This window comes from Salvelinus sp. IW2-2015, linkage group LG20 (assembly GCF_002910315.2).
Source record: "Salvelinus sp. IW2-2015 linkage group LG20, ASM291031v2, whole genome shotgun sequence".
Lineage (NCBI taxonomy): Eukaryota > Metazoa > Chordata > Actinopteri > Salmoniformes > Salmonidae > Salvelinus > Salvelinus sp. IW2-2015.
Genome location: NC_036860.1, coordinates 78,535,104 through 78,554,627, shown reverse-complemented (window position 1 = coordinate 78,554,627; position 19,524 = coordinate 78,535,104). Strand labels below are relative to the sequence as shown.

Below are 19,524 nucleotides of genomic sequence, written 5' to 3'. Positions count from 1 at the left end.
AGTTCATCTTTTGCAAGGGAAGAATAAGAATACCATGCAAGAACCGTGCAGGACTAATTGGAAGGCGTGTCTGTCACGGCAGACGAATAGGGTTGGTTTACTAGTGCCTATCTCGATAGCTTTTGTCAAGTTAGCTAACAGCAGCTTACGTCTGTCGACAGCATGTCCATTCAACCACTTAGGGAAACAGGCAACATTGTCCATGAAATTCCCATCAAATTCACAACGCAGATAGAGTAACCTTTATAGCTACGCTATAAACTAGATGTGAGTATCAAGCTTTGACATGTTTTATCTTCTGTTTTTGCGATATTTAGTCAGCTAGCTAGCTAGTGTCTGTTAGCCAGCTAGCTAGCCTCTAGCAAGCATCTTGAATTGGAGGGCTGGCATGCTGTTCCGTTTTGCATATAGCTTACTCTACTGTACTGCATGGATCGCTCACTGTCTAGCGCTACCTAGGTATGTTCGAGCAACAAATGTTTTGTGAGCGTTTTATAATTAGAAAGTGAGCACGGCAACAACTCGTTCTATAATAAAAAATAGAAAAATAAATTATCCACACGACAAATACTTCCGTTGTTAGTTCGATTCACCTCATCATTTAACATCACTCACAGCCCAACAAGTGCTACCTAGAGCAGAGTTCTTGATATTGCTGATCGGTTGGACGATGTCACCAAAGCGTATATTTGTAGTATGTGACATGTCCAGCTGCAAATACATGAGTATTAGGTTACATTATGCTATACTACCAGTTTGTTGATCCATTGCATCAGAATTCATCAACTTTAGCTGGGGTCCCTTCCTTCCAGCTAGCTGATTGTGCTCTCCTCTGGACCTAAACATTTGAGAAATAATAGTATACTCTTTTTTTTTCTACAGAAAAAGGACACGTTTGAACTTAAAGAAAAACACTATTGATCAACTCAGGCACTTACATTTTTTGAGGTGGATTTTCCAATCTGTTATGTGCATAATCCTAACAGGGTGGAAATGTTAAGACTAAATTAGCCATAGCTCTGTGAGTGAGAGATTGAACTAGCACAGTGGTTCCCAACGTTTTATAGTCCCGTACCCCTTCAAACATTCAACCTAAGCTGTACCCCCTCACACCAGGGTCAGTGCAACTCTCAAATGTTGTTTTTTGCCGTAATTGTAAGCCTGCCACAACATAACACTATACATTTATTAAACATAAGAATTAGTGTGAGTTTTGCCACAACCCGGCTTGTGGGAAGTGACAGAGCTCTATAGACCAGGGCACAATATATAATATAATTATCTCTTTTATTTAACCATCTTACATATAAAACCTTATTTGTTCATCGAAAATTGTGACTAACTCAACAGGTTAAATGACAAGGTTTGCTTGAAAAGGATGCACATTTTATTTCACCTTTATTTTAACACAGGTATGGGCAAGTTGAGAACAAGTTCTCATTTACAATTGCGACCTGGCCAAGATAAAGCAAAGCAGTTTGGACACATACAACAACACAGAGTTACACATGGAGTAAACAAACATACAGTCAATAATACAGTAGAAAAATAAGTCTATATACAATGTGATCAAATGAGGTGAGATAAGGAACGTAAAGGCAAAAAAGGCCATGGTGGCGAAGTAAAACAATATAGCAAGTAAAACACTGGAATGGTAGATTTGCAGTGAAGAATGTGCAAAGTAGAAATATTTGGGGCGCAAAGGAGCTAAACAAATAAATACAGTAGGGGAAGAGGTAGTTGTTTGGGCTAAATTATAGATGGGCTATGTACAGGTGCAGTCATCTGTGAGCTGCTCTGACAGCTGGTGCTTAAAGCTAGTGAGGAGATAAGTGTTTCCAGTTTCAGAGATTTTTTGTAGTTCGTTCCAGTCATTGGCAGCAGAGAACTGGAAGGAGAGGCGGCCAAAGGAGGAATTGGCTTTGGGGGACCAAGAGAGATATACCTGCTGGAGGCGCGTGCTATAGGTGGGTGCTGCTATGGTGACCAGCGAGCTGAGATAAGGGGGGACTTTTCCTAGCAGGCTTGTAGATGACCTGGAGCCAGTGGGTTTGGCGACGAGTATGAAGCGAGGGCCAGCAACGAGAGCGTACAGGTCGCAATGGTGGGTAGTATATGGGGCTTTGGTGACAAAACGGATGGCACTGTGATAGACTGCATCCAATTTATTGAGTAGAGTGTTGGGGCTATTTTGTAAATGACATCAGCGAAGTCGAGGATCGGTAGGATGGTCAGTTTTACGAGGGTAATGTTTGGCAGCATGAGTGAAGGATGCTTTGTTGCGAAATAGGAAGCCAATTCTAGATTTAACTTTGATTGGAGATGTTTGATGTGAGTCTGGAAGGAGAGTTTACAGTCTAACCAGACACCTAGGTATTTGTAGTTGTCCACATATTCTAAGTCAGAACCGTCCAGAGTAGTGATGCTGGACAGGCGGGCAGGTGGCAGGCAGCGATCGGTTGAGAGCAATGCATTTAGTTTTTTGATTTAAGAGCAGTTGGAGACCACGGAAGGAGAGTTGTATGCATTGAAGCTCATCTGGAGGGTTGTTAACAGTGTTCCAAAGAAGGGCCAGAAGTATACAGAATGTGTCTGCGTGAGAAGGTGGAAAACCAGAGACTCACCAGCAGCAAGAGCGACATCATTGATGTATACAGAGAAGAGTGTCGGCCCAAGAATTGAACCCTGTGGCACCCCCATAGAGACTGCCAGAGGCCCGGACAACAGGCCCTCCGATTTGACACACTGAACTCTATCAATGAAGTAGTTGGTGAACCAGGCGAGGCAATCATTTGAGAAACCAAGGCTATCGAGTCTGCCGATGAGGATGTGGTGATTGACAGTGTCGAAAGCCTTGGCCAGGTCAATGAATACGGCTGCACAGTATTGTTTCTTATCGATACCGGTTAAGATATCGTTTAGGACCTTGAGCATGGCTGAGGTGCACCCATGACCAGCTCTGAAATCAGATTGCATAGCGGAGAAGGTGTGGTGGGATTCAAAATGGTCGGTAATCTGTTTGTTGACTTGGCTTTCGAAGACCTTAGAAAGGTTGGGTAGGATAGATATAGGTCTGTAGCAGTTTGGGTCAAGAGTGTCCCCCCCTTTGAAGAGGGGGATGACCGCAGCTGTTTTCCAATCTTTGGGAATCTCAGACGACACGAAATAGAGGTTGAAATGGCTAGTAATAGGGGTTGCAACAATTTCGGCAGATAATCTTAGAAAGAAAGGGCCCAGATTGTCTAGCCCGGTTGATTTGTAGGGGTCCAGATTTTGCAGTTCTTTCAGAACATCAGCTGACTGGATTTGGGAGAAGGAGAAATGGGGAAGGCTTGGGGGAGTTGCTGTGGGGGGTGCAGTGCTGTTGACCGGGGTAGGGGTAGCCAGGTGGAAAGCATGGGCAGCTGTAGAAAAATGCTTATTGAAATTCTCAATTATAGTGGATTTATCGGTGGTGACAGAGTTTCCTATCCTCAGTGCAGTGGGCAGCTGGGAGGAGGTGTTCTTATTCTCCATGGACTTTACAGTGTCCCAGAACTTTTTTGAGTTTGTGTTGTAGGAAGCAAATTTCTGCCTGAAAAATCTAGGCTTGGCTTTTCTAACTGCCTGTGTATATTGGTTTCTAACTTCCCTGAAAGTTGCATATCACGGGGGCTGTTCGATGCTAATGCAGAACGCCATAGGATGTTTTTGTGTTGGTTAAGGGCAGTCAGGTCTGGAGAGAACCAAGGGCTATATCTGTTCCTGGTTCTACATTTCTTGAATGAGGCATGCTTATTTAAGATGGTGAGGAAGGCATTTAAAAAAAATAATAACCAGGCATCCTCTACTGACGGGATGAGGTCAATATCCTTCCAGTATACCTGGGCCAGGTCGATTAGAAAGGCCTGCTCGCTGAAGTGTTTCAGGGAGCGTTTAACAGTGATGAGTGGAGGTCGTTTGACCGCTGACCCATTACGGATGCAGGCAATGAGGCAGTGATCGCTGAGATCTTGGTTGAAAACAGCAGAGGTGTATTTAGAGGGCAAGTTGGTTAGGAGGATATCTATGAGGGTGCCCGTGTTTACGGCTTTGGGGTGGTACCTGGTAGGTTCATTGATAATTTYTGTGAGATTGAGGGCATCAAGCTTAGATTGTAGGATGGCTGGGGTGTTAAGCATGTCCCAGTTTAGGTCACCTAGCAGCATGAGCACTGAAGATAGATGGAGGGCAATCAGTTCACATATGGTGTTCAGAGCACAGCTGGGGGCAGAGGGTGGTCTATAGCAGGCGGCAACGGTGAGAGACATGTTTTTAGAGAGGTGGATTTTTAAAAGTAGAAGTTCAAATTGTTTGGGTACAGACCTGGATAGTAGGACAGAAGGCTATCTCTGCAGTAGATTGCAACACCGCCCCCTTTGGCTGTTCTATCTTGTCTGAAAATGTTGTAGTTAGGGATGGAGATTTCATAGTTTTTGGTGGTCTTCCTAAGCCAGGATTCAGACATGGCTAGGACATCCGGGTTGGCAGAGTGTGCTAAAGCAGTGAATAAAACAAACTTAGGGAGGAGGCTTCTAATGTTAACATGCATGAAACCAAGGCTATTACGGTTACATAAGTCATCAAAAGAGAGTGCCTGGGGAATAGGAGTGGAGCTAGGCACTGCAGCTCCTGGATTCACCTCTACATCACCAGAGGAACAGAAGAGGAGTAGGATAAGGGTACGGCTAAAAGCTATGAGAATTGGTCGTCTAGGACATCCAGAACAGAGAGTAAAAGGAGCAGGTTTCTGGGGGCGATAAAATAGCTTCAAGGTATAATGTACATACAAAGGTATGGTAGGATGTGAATACAGTGGAGGTAAACCTAGGCATTGAGTGATGATGAGAGAGATATTGTCTCTAGGAACATCATTGAAACCAGGTGATGTCATCGCATATGTGGGTGGTGGAACTGAAAGGTTGGTTAAGGTATAATGAGCAGGGCCAGAGGCTCTACAGTGAAATAAGCCAATACACACTAACCAGAACAGCAATGGACAAGGCATATTGACATTAAGGAGAGGCATGCTTAGCCGAGTGATCATAAGGGTCCAGTGAGTAGTGAGGTTGGTTGGGGTCACGGCGATTCAGACAGCTAGCCGGGCCATCGGTAGCAAGCTGGCAGAGGATGGAGGTCTGTTTTTAGCCACCTCGTGCGTTTCCGTCGGTAGATTAGTGGGGTTCCGTGTGGAAGAGGGGACCAATCCAATTGGCAAAATAGTTGTAGTTATAGTGGCCCAAGAAAATTGTCCGATAGACCTATTCAGATAACAGCCGATAAGACAGCTAATGATTAGCGGGCCGCAGATTGGCATTTAGGTTACGTCGCGACGGAGGGGCCAGTTGGATAACTCCCTCGGGCAGATAACGTCGGTAATCCAGTCGTGAAGGCCCGGTGGGGCTCCGCATCGGCAGTAAAACGGGTCCGGATAGGTGATTGTAGCCCAGGAGTGGCTGATGGAACTCTTCAGCTGGCTAGCTCTGGAATAATTGATGTTTGCTCCGGGACCGACGTTAGCCAATAGTTACTCGGATAGCAGCTAGCTAGCTGCAAGATCCATGTGTAAATGTCCAGAGCTTGCGGTAGAAATCCGGGGATATGGAGAGAAAATAGGTCCGGTATGTTCTGGTCTGAGTCGCGTTGTACAAAACTGCCGATAGCTTTTCGAGCTAAAGGACAGCTGATGACCGCCAACCGTGGTTAGCTGAATACTAACGTTAGCCAATGAACTGGCTAACTTCTGGCTAGCTTCTGTTGTGGATTTCAGATTTGAGGTGAATAATATATATTTATTTTTAAATTGGTGAGGCAGGTTGCAGGAGAGTGTTTTGAAGTTGAGTTTTTATAAAAAAATATATATAAAAAGATATGTGAAGAAAATATGTAAATATATATATATATATACACGGGACACGACAAGACGAGGACAAAGGACGTCTGACTGCTATGCCATCTTGGAATATAACTCTGCAATGTTGTATTGGAGAGAGTCTGTCTTAAATAATTTTCCACACACAGTCTGTGCCTGTATTTAGTTTTCATGCTGGTGAGGGCCGAGAATCCCCTCTCACATAGGTACGTGGTTGCAAAGGGCGTCAGTGTCTTAACAGCGCGATTTGCCAAGGCAGGATACTCTGAGCACAGCCCAATCCAGAAATCTTCCATTTCGATGAGGATCTCTTGTTCAGATATTGGTAAGTGGACTGGAGGCAGGGCATGAAAGGGATAACAAATCCAGTTGTTTGTGTCATCTGTTTTGGGAAAGTACCTGCATAATTGCGCACCCAACTCACTCAGGTGCTTAGCTATATCACATTTGACACTGTCTGTAAATTTGAGTTAATTTGCACACAAAAAATCATACAATGATGGAAAGACCTGTGTGTTTCAGACAGAGAAGAGCTCCAACTTCTAAATCATAGCTTAAATTTTGTCCCGCACATTGAATATAGTTGCAGAGAGTCCCTGTAATCCTAGATTCAGATCATTCAGGCGAGAAAAAACATCACCCAGATAAGCCAGTCATGTGAGAAACTCATCATCATGCAAGCGGTCAGAAAATGATGGTCAGTAAAGAACTTTAAGCTTATCTCTCAATAAAAAAAATGTTGTCAATACTTTGCCCCTTGATAACCAGTATGTTGTGAAAGCGTTACGTGGTCTCTGCCCATATCATTGCATATTGCAGAAAATACATGAGAGTTCAGGGGCCTTGCTACATTTTCACTGTAGTGTCCAAAATGTCTTTCAAGCTGTCAGGTATTCCTGACAGCTTGGGGTGGCAGATAGCCTAGTGGTTAGAGCATTGGACTAGTAACCGAAAGGTTGCAAGATTGAATCCCCAAGCTGACAAGGTAAAAATCTGTTGTTCTGTCCCTGGACAAGGCAGTTAACCCACTGTTCCTAGGCCGTCATTGAAAATAAGAATGTGTTCTTAACTGACTTGCCTAGTTAAATAAAGGTGTAATTTTTCTTTTTTTAAATACAGATTTCCGATTGTTATGAAAACTTGAAATCGGCCCTAATTAATCGTCGACCGATTAATCGGAATGGCCCTCTAATGTGAATCTAATTTTTATTTGATATCATTGCTCCTACCCCAGTTTGCTCCTACCCCAGTTTGGGAATACCTTTTAGGATTTTAATTAATCAATCAAACATTTTAAAATGTTTACTTTTGGTGAATTTTCAAAATTTTGCCTAACAGTGGAGATGTACGAGTGGGACATACAGACAAAAAATATATAAAACTTTATATTTATTGAGCTTTGCGCCATTGTTTTCCCACCAAAGAAATTACACTTCCTGAATGGTGTCATTGTACGAAGGGGTTGTTTTCTTAAATGGAGAATTACAACAAACTATTTATTTTATGTTTATTTAACCTTTATTTAACTAAACAAGTCAGTTAAGAACAAATTCTTATTTACAATGACGGCAAAACCCTAACGACGCTGGGACAATTGTGCGCTACCCTATGGGACTCCCAAACACGGCCGGTTGTGATGCAGCCTGGAATCGAACCAGGGTCAGTAGTGATGCCTCTAGCACTGAGATTTTTATTTTATTTAACTAGGCAAGTCAGTTAAGAACAAATTCTTATTTACAATGATGGCCTAGGAACAGTGGGTTTACTGCCTTGGTCAGTGGCAGAATGACAGATTTTTACCTTGTCAGCTCGGGGATTCGATCTAGCAACCTTTCGGTTACTGGCCCAACACTCTAACCACTAGGCTAACTACCTTAGTTGCTCCCAAGTAGTGCAGCATTCTAACAGGGTGGAAAGTGATATCAGGGACACACATAATCTTAAATAGAATAATAAATACAATAATCATGAAGAAAACATTATTGATGAGATATTAACTAGGACTATAAAATAATGAAAATAGATAAATAAAATATTTTATGGCATACTTCTCGTGGAAGTTGATGAGTAACACCCAGGGACATGGTAAACATGCCTACATCCACTGAAAAGTGTTCAAAATGCATAAAATTCCCTTTCAAGATACATATTTTTGAGTTTAAGGTAAATGACAGCTGACCTTATATTTAAAGCCTTTTGGAATCCACCTTTTACACAAAATAAGAAGTTATATTTCCTGGGGACAGAAAAGGCACCATTGTAGGAATGACCCTGCCATTTATCACACAACACAGGGCAAGATTGATGAAGCACATGGATTAGAAATATTATGCATAATAATCAGATGCATGAGCCATAGAGGAAGTAGTTATKATTTTTACTCTTAYCAWRMMMRWWWYKKKYWTGRTGTCTTAATTCTGTGAAATTAGCCTAGACAATGTTGTAAATGTAGGAACCAGTTCCTGGCCTGTGTTCATATTTTTGCTGAGGGTCGGGATATGGTGGGATTTGTTTTAGGGTAATCCTGCCACAGTCAGCTGCAGTAGGGGGAGGTGATAGTCAGGGAAATTGGAACGTGATCGTCTGCCAGCAAGCCTGCAGTACGAGACATTCGGCATGGCTTGATAAGTGCTCAGTTCCTCTGCAGTGCACAAACACATTCAGCAACACATTCGATCATATGCTTGAGATGGCTCCCTCTGATCAAGAACTGGGCTAGAAATGTTTATACTACTCTAGAAACGATTAGCCCTTTACAGAGCTATGTTAGTGGTACTGTAAAGAGAGAGGTAGATGTTCTCTCTTGTTGCTTTCTAGACTCTTTCATTCATAATCTGCCAATTATTAATTTCTTAGTAAACACATTTGATATCACCCATTTCAATTTGCCATTTGTTATCACCAATTTTCAGTTCACCAGGTTCTAATCCCCCTCGCTGTCTGTATTGAATGTGCGCTTAGTCAATCTTCTGTGGATAGTAGTTTTTATGTCACCAGACGTGCTATTGTATCAGTGAGGTGTTGTGGGAGTGTGTGGGGTTTGAAAACTGGGTGTAGTAGCTAGGAGAGGGGAGACGTGCACATAACAGATACCTAATCTTAGTGTGTCAAGCTCTCTATTATAACCCCTCCTATCCCACATGAACGAGGCTACTGTACGTCTAGTCACTATCACTTAGAAATAGACTCCTGAATAACAAGCTGGTCTAGTCACTATCACTTAGAAATAGACTCCTGAATAACAAGCTGTTTGTCATTTGGACTAGTAGTGGCTGTTGGCTATTCAAGGACCCCTAAGACACACGTTTGGATAATATGCAGGAGCCTAGGGTTAGGCTAAGCTCAAGCTTTACAATGGCCATGCTGTTGTCCAGGCAGTTACCACTCTTGCCGTCTTGCCCTGAGGACATTCTGTATTTTGTCTCAGTAATCAAGCACAGTTTGACAGAGTATAGCCTAGCTCAAAGCAGAGGCACTCCCCAACAGCCTTTTTTATTTCACATATAATGGAATCTGTCAAGCACTAACTAGCCTCTCATTAGAAGAGAAAATTAAAGTAACACTATGACAAGAACATTTGAGTGGTGTGGTTGATGTTTTCTGTCTCCCTGTCTGTCTCAGGTGGTCAGGATGGGGGAGCGGCCTGTTGTTACCCCCTCAGCTGGGATCACTCCAGTGCAGCAGATGCTGGCCTCTGGCACTGGGGCGCTGCTCACATCAGTGTTCGGTAAGATCAATGTCCAATAGAGGGGCACAACAACAAACATGTCCTCTCTCTGCCAATAAATAAATAAACCTACCTAGGGGAATTTAGGGGAACCAGTAAAAGCACAGATTGCAAACACCAAGATGGTGGACTGAACACAGCTATGTAGACCACATCAAGATAAAAACGTAATATTCAAAATCTGTAAGTTAGGCTAAATATTTGCACTACACAATCTGGTGGGTAATAACCTTCAATCTGGATAACAACACAAAACAAATCGTAAGACTAGAGAAATGTATCAACAAATGTGATGAAAACAAGCAACACCCAAACATGGCAGAGAGTAAGACAGGGGAACCTATTTCAAAACTAAAACGTGACTCTTCTACAGACACAGACGATTTAATATTTTCACCACCGGGAATGGTAAAGGACAAAACCGATCTGTTAAAATCAATAAATGACAAACTGTGTATACTTGAACTAGTCAGTGTTGGTCAAATTCTTCAACAGGTGATCAGGTCTATAGAATTATCAAACTTTTATATATACAGTTGAAGTCAGAAGTTTACAGACCCTTTAGCCAAATGCATTTAAACTCAGTTTCACAATTCCTGACATTTAATCCTTGTAAAAATTCCCTGTCTTAGGTCAGTTAGGATCACCACTTTATTTTAAGAATGTGAAATGTCAGAATAATAGTACAGAGAGTGAACTCAATCCCATAGAAAATTTGTGGGCAGAACTGAAAAAGTGTCTGTGAGCAAGGATGCCTACAAACCTGACTCAGTTACACCAGCTCTGTCAGGAGGAATTGGCCAAAATTCACCCAACGTATTGTGGGAAGGCTACCTGAAACATTTGACCCAAGTTAAACAATTTAAAGGCAATGCTACCAAATACTAATTGAGTGTATGTAAACTTCTGACCCACTGGGAATCTGATGAAAGAAATAAAAGCAGAAATATATCATTCTCTCTACTATTATTCTGACATTTCACATTCTTAAAATAAAGTGGTGATCCTAACTGACCTAAGACGGAATTTTTACTAGGATTAAGTGTCAGCAATTGTGGAACTGAATTTAAATATATATGTATCTCAGCAAAAAAATAAACGTCCCTTTTTCAGGACCCTGTCTTTCAAAGATCATTCTTAAAAATCCAAATAACTTCACTGATCTTCATTCTAAAAGGTTTAAACACTGTTTTCCATGCTTGTTTAATGAACCATAAACAATTAATGAACATGCACCTGTGGAACGGTCGTTAAGATACTAACAGCTTACAGACGGAAGGAAATTAAGGTCACAGTTATGAAAACTTAAGACACTAAAGAGGCCTTTCTACTGACTCTGAAAAACACCAAAAGAACGATCCCTGCTCATCTGCGTGAACGTGCCTTAGGCATGCTGTAAGGAGGCATGAGGGCTGCAGATGTGGCCAGGGCAATAAATTGCAATGTCTGTACTGTGAGACGCCTAAGACAGCGCTACAGGGAGACAGGAGGGACAGCTGATTGTCCTCGCAGTGGCAGACCACGTAGAACAACACCTGCACAGGATCGGTACATCCGAACATCACACCTGTGGGACTGGTACAGGATGGCAACAACAACTGCCTGAGTTACACCAGGAACTCACAATCCCTCCATCAGTGCTCAGACTGTCTGCAATAGGCTGAGAGAGGCTGGACTGAGGGCTTGTAGGCCTGTTGTAAGGCAGGTCCTCACCAGACATCACCGGCAACAACGTCGCCTATGGCACAAAAACTCACCGTCGTGGACCAGACAGAACTGGCAAAAAGTGCTCTTCACTGACGAGTCGCGGTTTTGTCTCACCAGGGGTGATGGTCGGATTTGTGTTTGTTGTCGAAGGAATGAGCGTTACACCAAGGCCTGTACTCTGGAGCGGGATCGATTTTGGAGTTGGAGGGTCCGTCATGGTCTGGGGCGGTGTGTCACAGCATCATCGGACTGAGCTTGTTGTCATCGCAGGCAATCTCAACGCTGTGCATTACAGGGAAGACATCCTCCCTCATGTGGTACCCTTCCTGCAGGCTCATCCTGACATGACCCTCCAGCATGACAATGCCACCAGCCATACTGCTCGTTCTGTGTGTGATTTCTCCCCCCCCCCCCCCCCCCCTAGAAATGTCCGGGAACTTGCAGGTGCCTTGGAGGAAGTGGGGTAGCATCTCACAGCAGAAGTGGCAAATCTGGTACAGTCCACGAGGAGGAGATACACTGCAGTTCTTAATGCAGCTGGTGGCCACACCAGATACTGACTTATTTTTGATTTTGACCCCCCTTTGTCCAGGGACACATTATTTCATTTCTGTTAGTTACATGTCTGTGGAACTTGTTCAGTTTGTGTCTCAGTTGTTGAATCTTGTGTTCATACACATATTTACACATGTTAGGTTTGCTGAAAATAAACGCAGTTGACAGTGAGAGGACGGTTCTTTTTTTGCTGAGTTTATATATACACATACACACACACTACCGTTCAAAAGTTTGGGGTCACTTAGAAATGTTCTTGTTTTTGAAAGAAAAGCACATTTTTTTTGTCCATTTAAAATAACATCAAATTGATCAGAAATACAGTGTAGACATTAATGTTGTAAATGACTATTGTAGCTGGAAACGGCAGATTTATTTATAGAATATCTCCATAGGAGTACAGAGGCCCATTGTCAGCAACCATCACTTCTGTGTTCCTATGGCACGTTCTGTTAGCTAATCCAAGTTTTTCATTTTAAAAGGCCAATTGATCATTAGAAAACCCTTTTGCAATTATGATAACTGTTGTTCTGATTTAAAGAAGCAATAAAACTGGCCTTTCGACTAGTTTAGTATCTGGAGCATCAGCATTTGTGGGTTCGATTACAGGCAAAAAATGTCCAGAAACAAAGACCTTTCTTCTACAACTCGTCAGTCTATTCTTGTTCTGAGAAATGAAGGCTATTCCATGCGAGAAATTGCCAAGAAACTGAAGATCTCATACAATGCTGTGTTCTGCTCCGTTCACAGAACAGAACAAACTGTCTCTAACCAGAAGAGAAAGATGAGTAGGAGGCCCCGGTGCACAACTGAGCAAGAGGACAAGTACATTAGTGTCTAGTTTGAGGAACAGAAGCCTCACAAGTCCTCAACTGGCAGCTTCATTAAATAGTGCCTGTAAAACACCCGTCTCAATGTCAACAGTGATGAGGCGACTCCAGAATGCTGGCCTTCATGAATGTCTCGTATGCTGTGTGATGGCACGAACAAATTAATGATCGATTGATGCAGTAGCCTATATAACTATTGAAATATAGGCCTAAGAAAGTTACAGTACACAGGATGTGGTCTTAGGCCTACAGCTCGATGGTGGTTATACAAGGCTGCTATTCTAAGCCTACTAATTATGTCATTACTTATTATTATAATGATGATCATAATAATAGTAATGATAACAATAAGGGGATCCAGAAATAGGAGGGTTATTATTATAAATAAAAATAATCGGACAATTTTGAACAGTGTAAACAACACTAAATAATACCAGAGAAGTCTGATTTAATCAATGATAGTCAGTGTAAAAAAAGGGTAAAGGTTACAAGACTGTGTACATATCTGGCTGTGTTGGCAAAATCACTACATATCGCACCTAGCGAGGAGAGGCTGCCTGTTGTCACAGTTCCAAGGCCAGTCAGAAACGTCCAGCTAACCCTACGCCAATGACGCCGGTGAATCTGAAAATTGATGTTGGGTCCGTTTTAAGTAGCAATGATATCCTTTTCCACAGTCTTACGACAGATTTCACAAACCAGTAATGACTGTTCAACAACAAAAAATGTAAGTTTCTTTCCAGCAAATTATAACTATTGTAGCAAAGTTTTGAAGTTGAGGGTGCAGTATTTCTGAAGTTTGGCAATGAGGACAAAAACTAGCATAGTTCAGTAGCCAGCTAGTTTAGCCAGGGAAAATAAGCTTGGACCTAGTGTGCATGTGCACCAGGCAAATTCAGGAGACAGATTATAGATTTTATGCCCTGATATCAGGAGCTGGTGGCGAAAAGTGAGATTAAACAATTCAGACTGAAACAAATAAATCAGATGACAAATATTTAGGGAGAGMGAATCGATATACAGTACTGAAATCAATTGTAACAAAGCAATATTAGATACTGTCTCTACTGAATTAGCTAGCTTGTTGACCACGCTGATTTTCATCAGGTTACGGGCAGGATTACAATTCATGATATCAAGACTTGATCTGCACTCTTTTAGCTGTTGAAAAATAAAATGTTTGTAAAAAGTATTTGTATAAAAATGATTAAATGTTATTAAATATGTACAGAATTTACATGAGATCTCTGCCTAGCCTGCCACTAGGTGCCATGGCAACTGTAGAAGTAGGATGAAATGTTCCATCATGGGTGACCGAAGCCTCCACGACAACACAGGAGTCTGCCACAACTGCATCAGAGGCTGTCACCGGTTCAGTTTGTGTGTCAGTCTGTGTCCATCTGAACTCCAGTCTGGTTGTTGAGGTCTGGCTAGTCTGACCAGACTCCAAAGCCTGCGGAACAAGTGTCCAAGCCTTGTGTGTAGGAACCCCCCCACCACAGATTTTTTTTCAGAGAAGACACCGTTTTTGTAGAACACTATTCCATTTTCCCAGATCCACACACACACTGCACCACACACAAACACACGCTCACACTCGTGTATGCACATGTTCCTCATTGACAAGACCCATGATGGGTGTAAATAGATCAGTATAATTGAATCTGTCTCTCTTTTACAGTCACACCACTGGACGTGGTGAAGATAAGGCTGCAGGCCCAGCAAACACCATTCTATCAAGGTAGAACACTAACAGATAACATTCACTGCTTATACGATGAGTCTGCTTATTGCTTCTTACCATTGCGGGATAGCCTAAGTATTAGATGTTTATGTCCCCACTCCCCACCCCTGAAAACTGGGGAGGCAGGTAGCCTAGTGGTTAGCGCATTGGGCCAGTAACCGAAAGGTTGCTAGATCGAATCCCCGAGCTGACGTGGTACAAATCTGTTGTTCTGCCCCTGAACAAGGCAGTTAACCCACTGTTCCTAGGCTGTCATTGTAAATAAGAATTTATTCTTAACTGACTTGCCTAGTTAAATAAAAAAAAATATAAATTTAATTTTAAAAAACCCTCAACTGCACTGTCATCACTTTCCCTGTGAGAGACTACGTTCAGCCTCTTGCCCATCTGCTCCCTAAGCCTAAATAATAGAATAGGGGTTGAGGTTAAGGGGGTTTAGAAGTCCTTATGTCGGCAATGTTGACCTTCGGCAGCCATGTCGGGCTACATTTAGTGGAATCATGCTTTAGCTTTTCTCTGCTCAAATGCTTATTTTGTGTGTCTTGTCCTCTTTCATTGTCTCTCTCTCTCTTTGCTTGGTTCATAGCTTTAGCTGCTGACTCTGCTTCATGGAGTGGTGTAATCCGCCCCTCCAAATGTGAGTATAGCCCGCCGGCGCCGCTCGCTGCATGCCCAGACTTTGCCCAGTCTGACTGACTACATGTGCCTATCTGGCACTGCTCTGCCAATATGACCTAACAAACTGGGTTTCCTGGGAAAACAAAACAAATGCACTTTAATCATAGTCTGAGCAAATTGATTTTGAAATCTTTGGCAATTATATGTACCCTCTATGTCTCTATATGTAACTTCATACTCTTCCTCAGTGCGCCCTCATACTCTTCCTCAGTGCACCCTCATACTCTCAGCTGAATGATTATATGGCTACAGCCTTGGCGCTCTCTCTCTCTATCTCTCCACTCAGATACACCATGACTCACTCTGAACATTTTATAAAGAAAACTAAGGAAAATTTGCCCAGATAGTGTAACCAGCTAGTTAGTATTAGAATATTGAACTTCACAACGAAATTATGTAGTAACAATGAGTGCTTTCTGGTACGTGAAAGAATTCAACATGATTCATAGCTACCGGGTATCAAATTGTGCCTTGTGAAACTTGTGTTTATGAATCTCAAAGAAACAAACAAGTAGTTCATAGGTTATACTGTATAACACCCATTTTACTAGGGCATTTTCTATTACTAGAGGAGCTCGTTTGTTTGTTTATAGATTTCTCCTCAAATCCTTTGCCTTGGCTTGACCATTTGCCAATACCTAAAATAAGGCAAACACTAGTAGTCCAGAGCAGGCCTTAGCTAGAGCAGCCTTGGTGTTATCTTCCCCAGTGTCTGTCTGACCGGTTTACCTCTGTTATTAATAGCTTATCTAACCTCTGTCATGGACACCCTCACATCAATATAAGTTAAACTATTGACTGAAAAACAAACTGTTAAAGTATTTTTTTTTTACCAATGTCATTATTTTATAGAACTATTGAATATCCATTCATTTGACATAGAACTAGAAGCTATAGATCAAATGAACATACTGTAATTACACATGAATGTGTGCCCTACAGAGACGCCAACGTTTGGCATTACTCCCAGTATGTTCACATTTACCTATTTTATAGTCTAGGTAGAAGTAGAGCTTCATGTCTCATACAGTAACGTATTAACCAGTATGGTTATGTTTTGGTGACCCTGTTCTTGTGTTTTGTCTCAGGGAAGTGCTTCCTGTATTGTAATGGCCTGATGGATCACATCTATGTGTGTCAGTATGGGGCCAGCTGCACCAGCTGGTACAAAACACCAACCCACTTCAGTGGCACCCTGGTAAGAGACTCAGAACCCTCTTATTCGCTCCCACCAACACAGCACAACATCACCTGGCTTGACATAGTTAAAGCACTGGATGGGGAACGACCTGTCTTTTGAAGTCCCAAATGTTTGTATTGTTTTGGAACTCCACAGTTCCCAAGGACAAACACGGTGTGGTGTTTGTTTTTCTCAGGATGCTTTTGTGAAGATCACGCGCAACGAGGGGGTCAGGTCTCTGTGGAGCGGGCTGCCTCCCACACTGTGAGTCACTGGGGTAGTTCAAGTACATGTATTTGTAATAAAGAACGGTAACAAGAGCAATCAGTCCTTGATTGTATAAAAGAGAAACTCAGAACTATGACTTCATGGTTTCAATTTCAGTGTGTTGTTTTGCACCTAATCAAGTAACAGCTTGCAGAGCTTTGAGATTGACAGTCTCTTGCTGTTTGTGTACAGGGTGATGGCGGTGCCTGCCACGGTCATCTACTTCACCTGCTATGACCAGCTCAGAGACTTACTGCGCTACGGCATGGGGTTCCAAGGCAACTACATCCCCCTGGTGGCAGGGGGTCTCGCTAGACGTAAGTGGACTACATGGGACGGGGGGGTCACAATGTCTGGAAGCTGATTAAGTCTTGATTATGATACAGTTCAGTTGTCACACACCACACTAAGAATGTAGATGTATAATAATGCCATTATTACATTGTTCCCTTCTGTAACATATTGTGTTTGTTGKTGCCCCTCTTCCGTTGACTCCCCCGTGTCTGTGTTCTCCAGTGGGAGCAGTGAGTGTGATCAGCCCATTAGAGCTGGTGCGTACCAAGATGCAGTCCCAGAAGCTGACCTACAGCGAGCTGAGGGTGTGTATCCGKTCTAGTGTTGCCCAGGATGGCTGGCTGTCCCTGTGGAGGGGCTGGGGACCCACCGTCCTACGAGARGTCCCCTTCTCAGGTGAGACGTTATGTCACTAACCATCTATCTGTCACTGCTAGGGCTTAGTTGGACTGGTTGATAGAAGTTGGGGGTTACATAATGAAGACCGCCTGTGTGGGTGAATAATAAATACTATCTTCGGTGTGATTAATGTTTCTCAGTGACTTTTCAACCTGACTGTTTTTCTGTGTGTGCAGCCCTGTACTGGTTCAACTATGAGCTGGTGAAGGCCCAGCTGTGTGATCAGTACGATGTGTCTCAGGCCACCTTCTCCATCAGCTTCACAGCAGGGGCCTTCTCTGGAGCTGTGAGTATCTCATTAATACATCTACTGGGAATTTACAATGTAAAGCAGATGTCTTCTATTAGATTTCATGAAGAAGATGATGGATGGTTTGTACATTGCAAGGTGTATACAGTTAAATAGTCAAACTCTTTTTTCCCGCTCCTATTCTTTTCAGTTTACTGTGAGGCAGAGGTGTGTTTTATTATAGGTAGATCATTGACACATATGGATAAGATTTCAGTGTGCTATCTCTCACCAGGAAAGGAAAGCCAGTTGTAACACAGATGTTATTTGTATTTATGACAGAAAGAGGCCATGATAAATAAAACCAAATGCCTCTCCCTGCTGAAAACAGGACTATGTTTTTTTTTAGAGTGATTCTCTCATATGTGAGAGAAGTGGACACACTTACTTAGCCTAGATCTGTAGTAAAGCAGGAAGTTCCCTGTCAAATCTTGGCAGTTCTACAGTCCTCTCATGAGTTATTATAAGGGTTGAGTTGACACCAGAAAAAAATAGAGAATTGCTGTGTCATTGTGACAACCATTAGACTGTTGATAATTGATAACAGGTGGACCCCCTGGTTAAAGCCTGTTTTTAGTGTTTCACCTGTCTAGTTACATAACGTACTGCTGATCAATAGATCAGGGGGTAAATTATGTTGATTTCACTGGGTATTGCTTAGAGAGTGTGTCTATTGTCTTCTGTCCCAGGTGGCTGCCATCATGACCCTACCTTTTGACGTGGTGAAGACGCGAAGACAGATCCAACTGGGAGAGATGGAGACACTGGGAGGTGTGTATTTACAGGGTCTTATGTACCCATATGGCCATTCACGTCTGAAATCGTATTTTATCCTCTCTGATAGAATGTAGGATTGCCCACTAAATCTCTGTCTTTCTCCCCTTCCTCCTAGTCCCTGTGAAGAATCACACATCCACATGGCATATCATGAGGGGAATTTGGGCTGAATCGGGATACAGGGGGCTCTTTGCAGGTAAGTCCAAAAGGATATATAAAAATTATATATTTGCAATGCCTGAAGCGCTGGTATAGTAAGCAGTCTGAATGGAGGACTAAATCAGGTAAATTGTCTCTTTATCCCCCTCAGGTTTCCTACCCAGGGTGATCAAAGTGGCCCCAGCCTGTGCTGTCATGATCAGCACCTATGAGTTTGGGAAAAGACGTCTGTCTTCAGAAATGATGACTTGACCGGCAGCAACAGGCCTGCTGAGGGCTGTGTGTTGGAGAAAGCAGGGTTGGCTGCCTTCTTCTGGGGCAGAATGGGAAGAGACTATTAGCAGTGCCAATGCAACTGCAGCGGTGAAAGACTGTCCTGTTAAGGACTTTGCACTAGAAACCTGAGCTTCAATCACTGGGAGATCTCTGTCTCTCAATTCAGACAAAGGCAAGACATGAGAATGGGTTTTTTTGTCTGTTTTTAGCCTTTCTATTGGCCCACAGGGAGGCTACTCCTCAACTGTGAACACTGTCATCGTGTATCCATGATGGTGTCCAATTAGTTAAATCAAAACTGTGGGGAATGGCCCTGTGACCTAAGGCTTATTCAGACTTTAGCTGCTTTCTCATGCAAGTAAAAGGTGTTCATCTTTGCTAAGTACAGCCCCTGCGTTCATACCTGGGAGAACACTTCTAACAACAACCCTAAAAAAACTGCATGCAAAGTAATCCTCAATCCAAGACCTTCACTTCAACTACTAAGCCCAGAGACAAATGCATGGCTGAGTGGGATAGTGGTAGTTAGGCATCTCATATTGATTGTCATCTACCAATGTAGCCTACTATCAATGGTCGCATTTTGTGATGGGAATAAATAACCATACAGTAAGTGGCTACATGGATCATTCCCCTAGGATGAGAACTGGGTTTTATGAGTTAATTTGGTACATGTTATTCAATCAAATTAAATACTTCAGACAAAACAGCTGACAAATTGATTATGCTATCTAAAAGGGGTTGACATACTT

The 19,524-nt window shown here is 42.6% G+C and overlaps 1 protein-coding gene and 1 pseudogene across 3 annotated transcripts; one reads left to right on the top strand and one right to left on the bottom strand.

Annotated features, from left to right (window-relative positions):
• Positions 1 to 19,524, bottom strand: part of LOC111980133 (potassium voltage-gated channel subfamily A member 1-like) — a 167,818-nt pseudogene that overhangs the window by 64,695 nt on the left and 83,599 nt on the right.
• Positions 122 to 18,748, top strand: LOC111980721 (mitochondrial glutathione transporter SLC25A39). Of its 3 annotated transcripts, none has more exons than XM_070449687.1 (12): positions 122 to 267; positions 9,512 to 9,617; positions 14,391 to 14,450; positions 15,040 to 15,090; positions 16,220 to 16,329; positions 16,508 to 16,575; positions 16,771 to 16,895; positions 17,095 to 17,268; positions 17,448 to 17,557; positions 18,250 to 18,331; positions 18,453 to 18,533; positions 18,648 to 18,748. In XM_070449687.1, exons 2-12 carry the CDS (start codon positions 9,521 to 9,523, stop codon positions 18,746 to 18,748), a joined length of 1,059 nt encoding a protein of 352 aa, XP_070305788.1. In that variant the 5' UTR covers positions 122 to 267; positions 9,512 to 9,520. The 3 variants fall into 3 exon arrangements, with proteins under 3 accessions (XP_070305788.1, XP_070305787.1, XP_023867398.2); XM_070449686.1 differs by having other exon boundaries at positions 249 to 267; positions 9,520 to 9,617; XM_024011630.2 differs by lacking the exon at positions 15,040 to 15,090 and having other exon boundaries at positions 249 to 267; positions 9,520 to 9,617.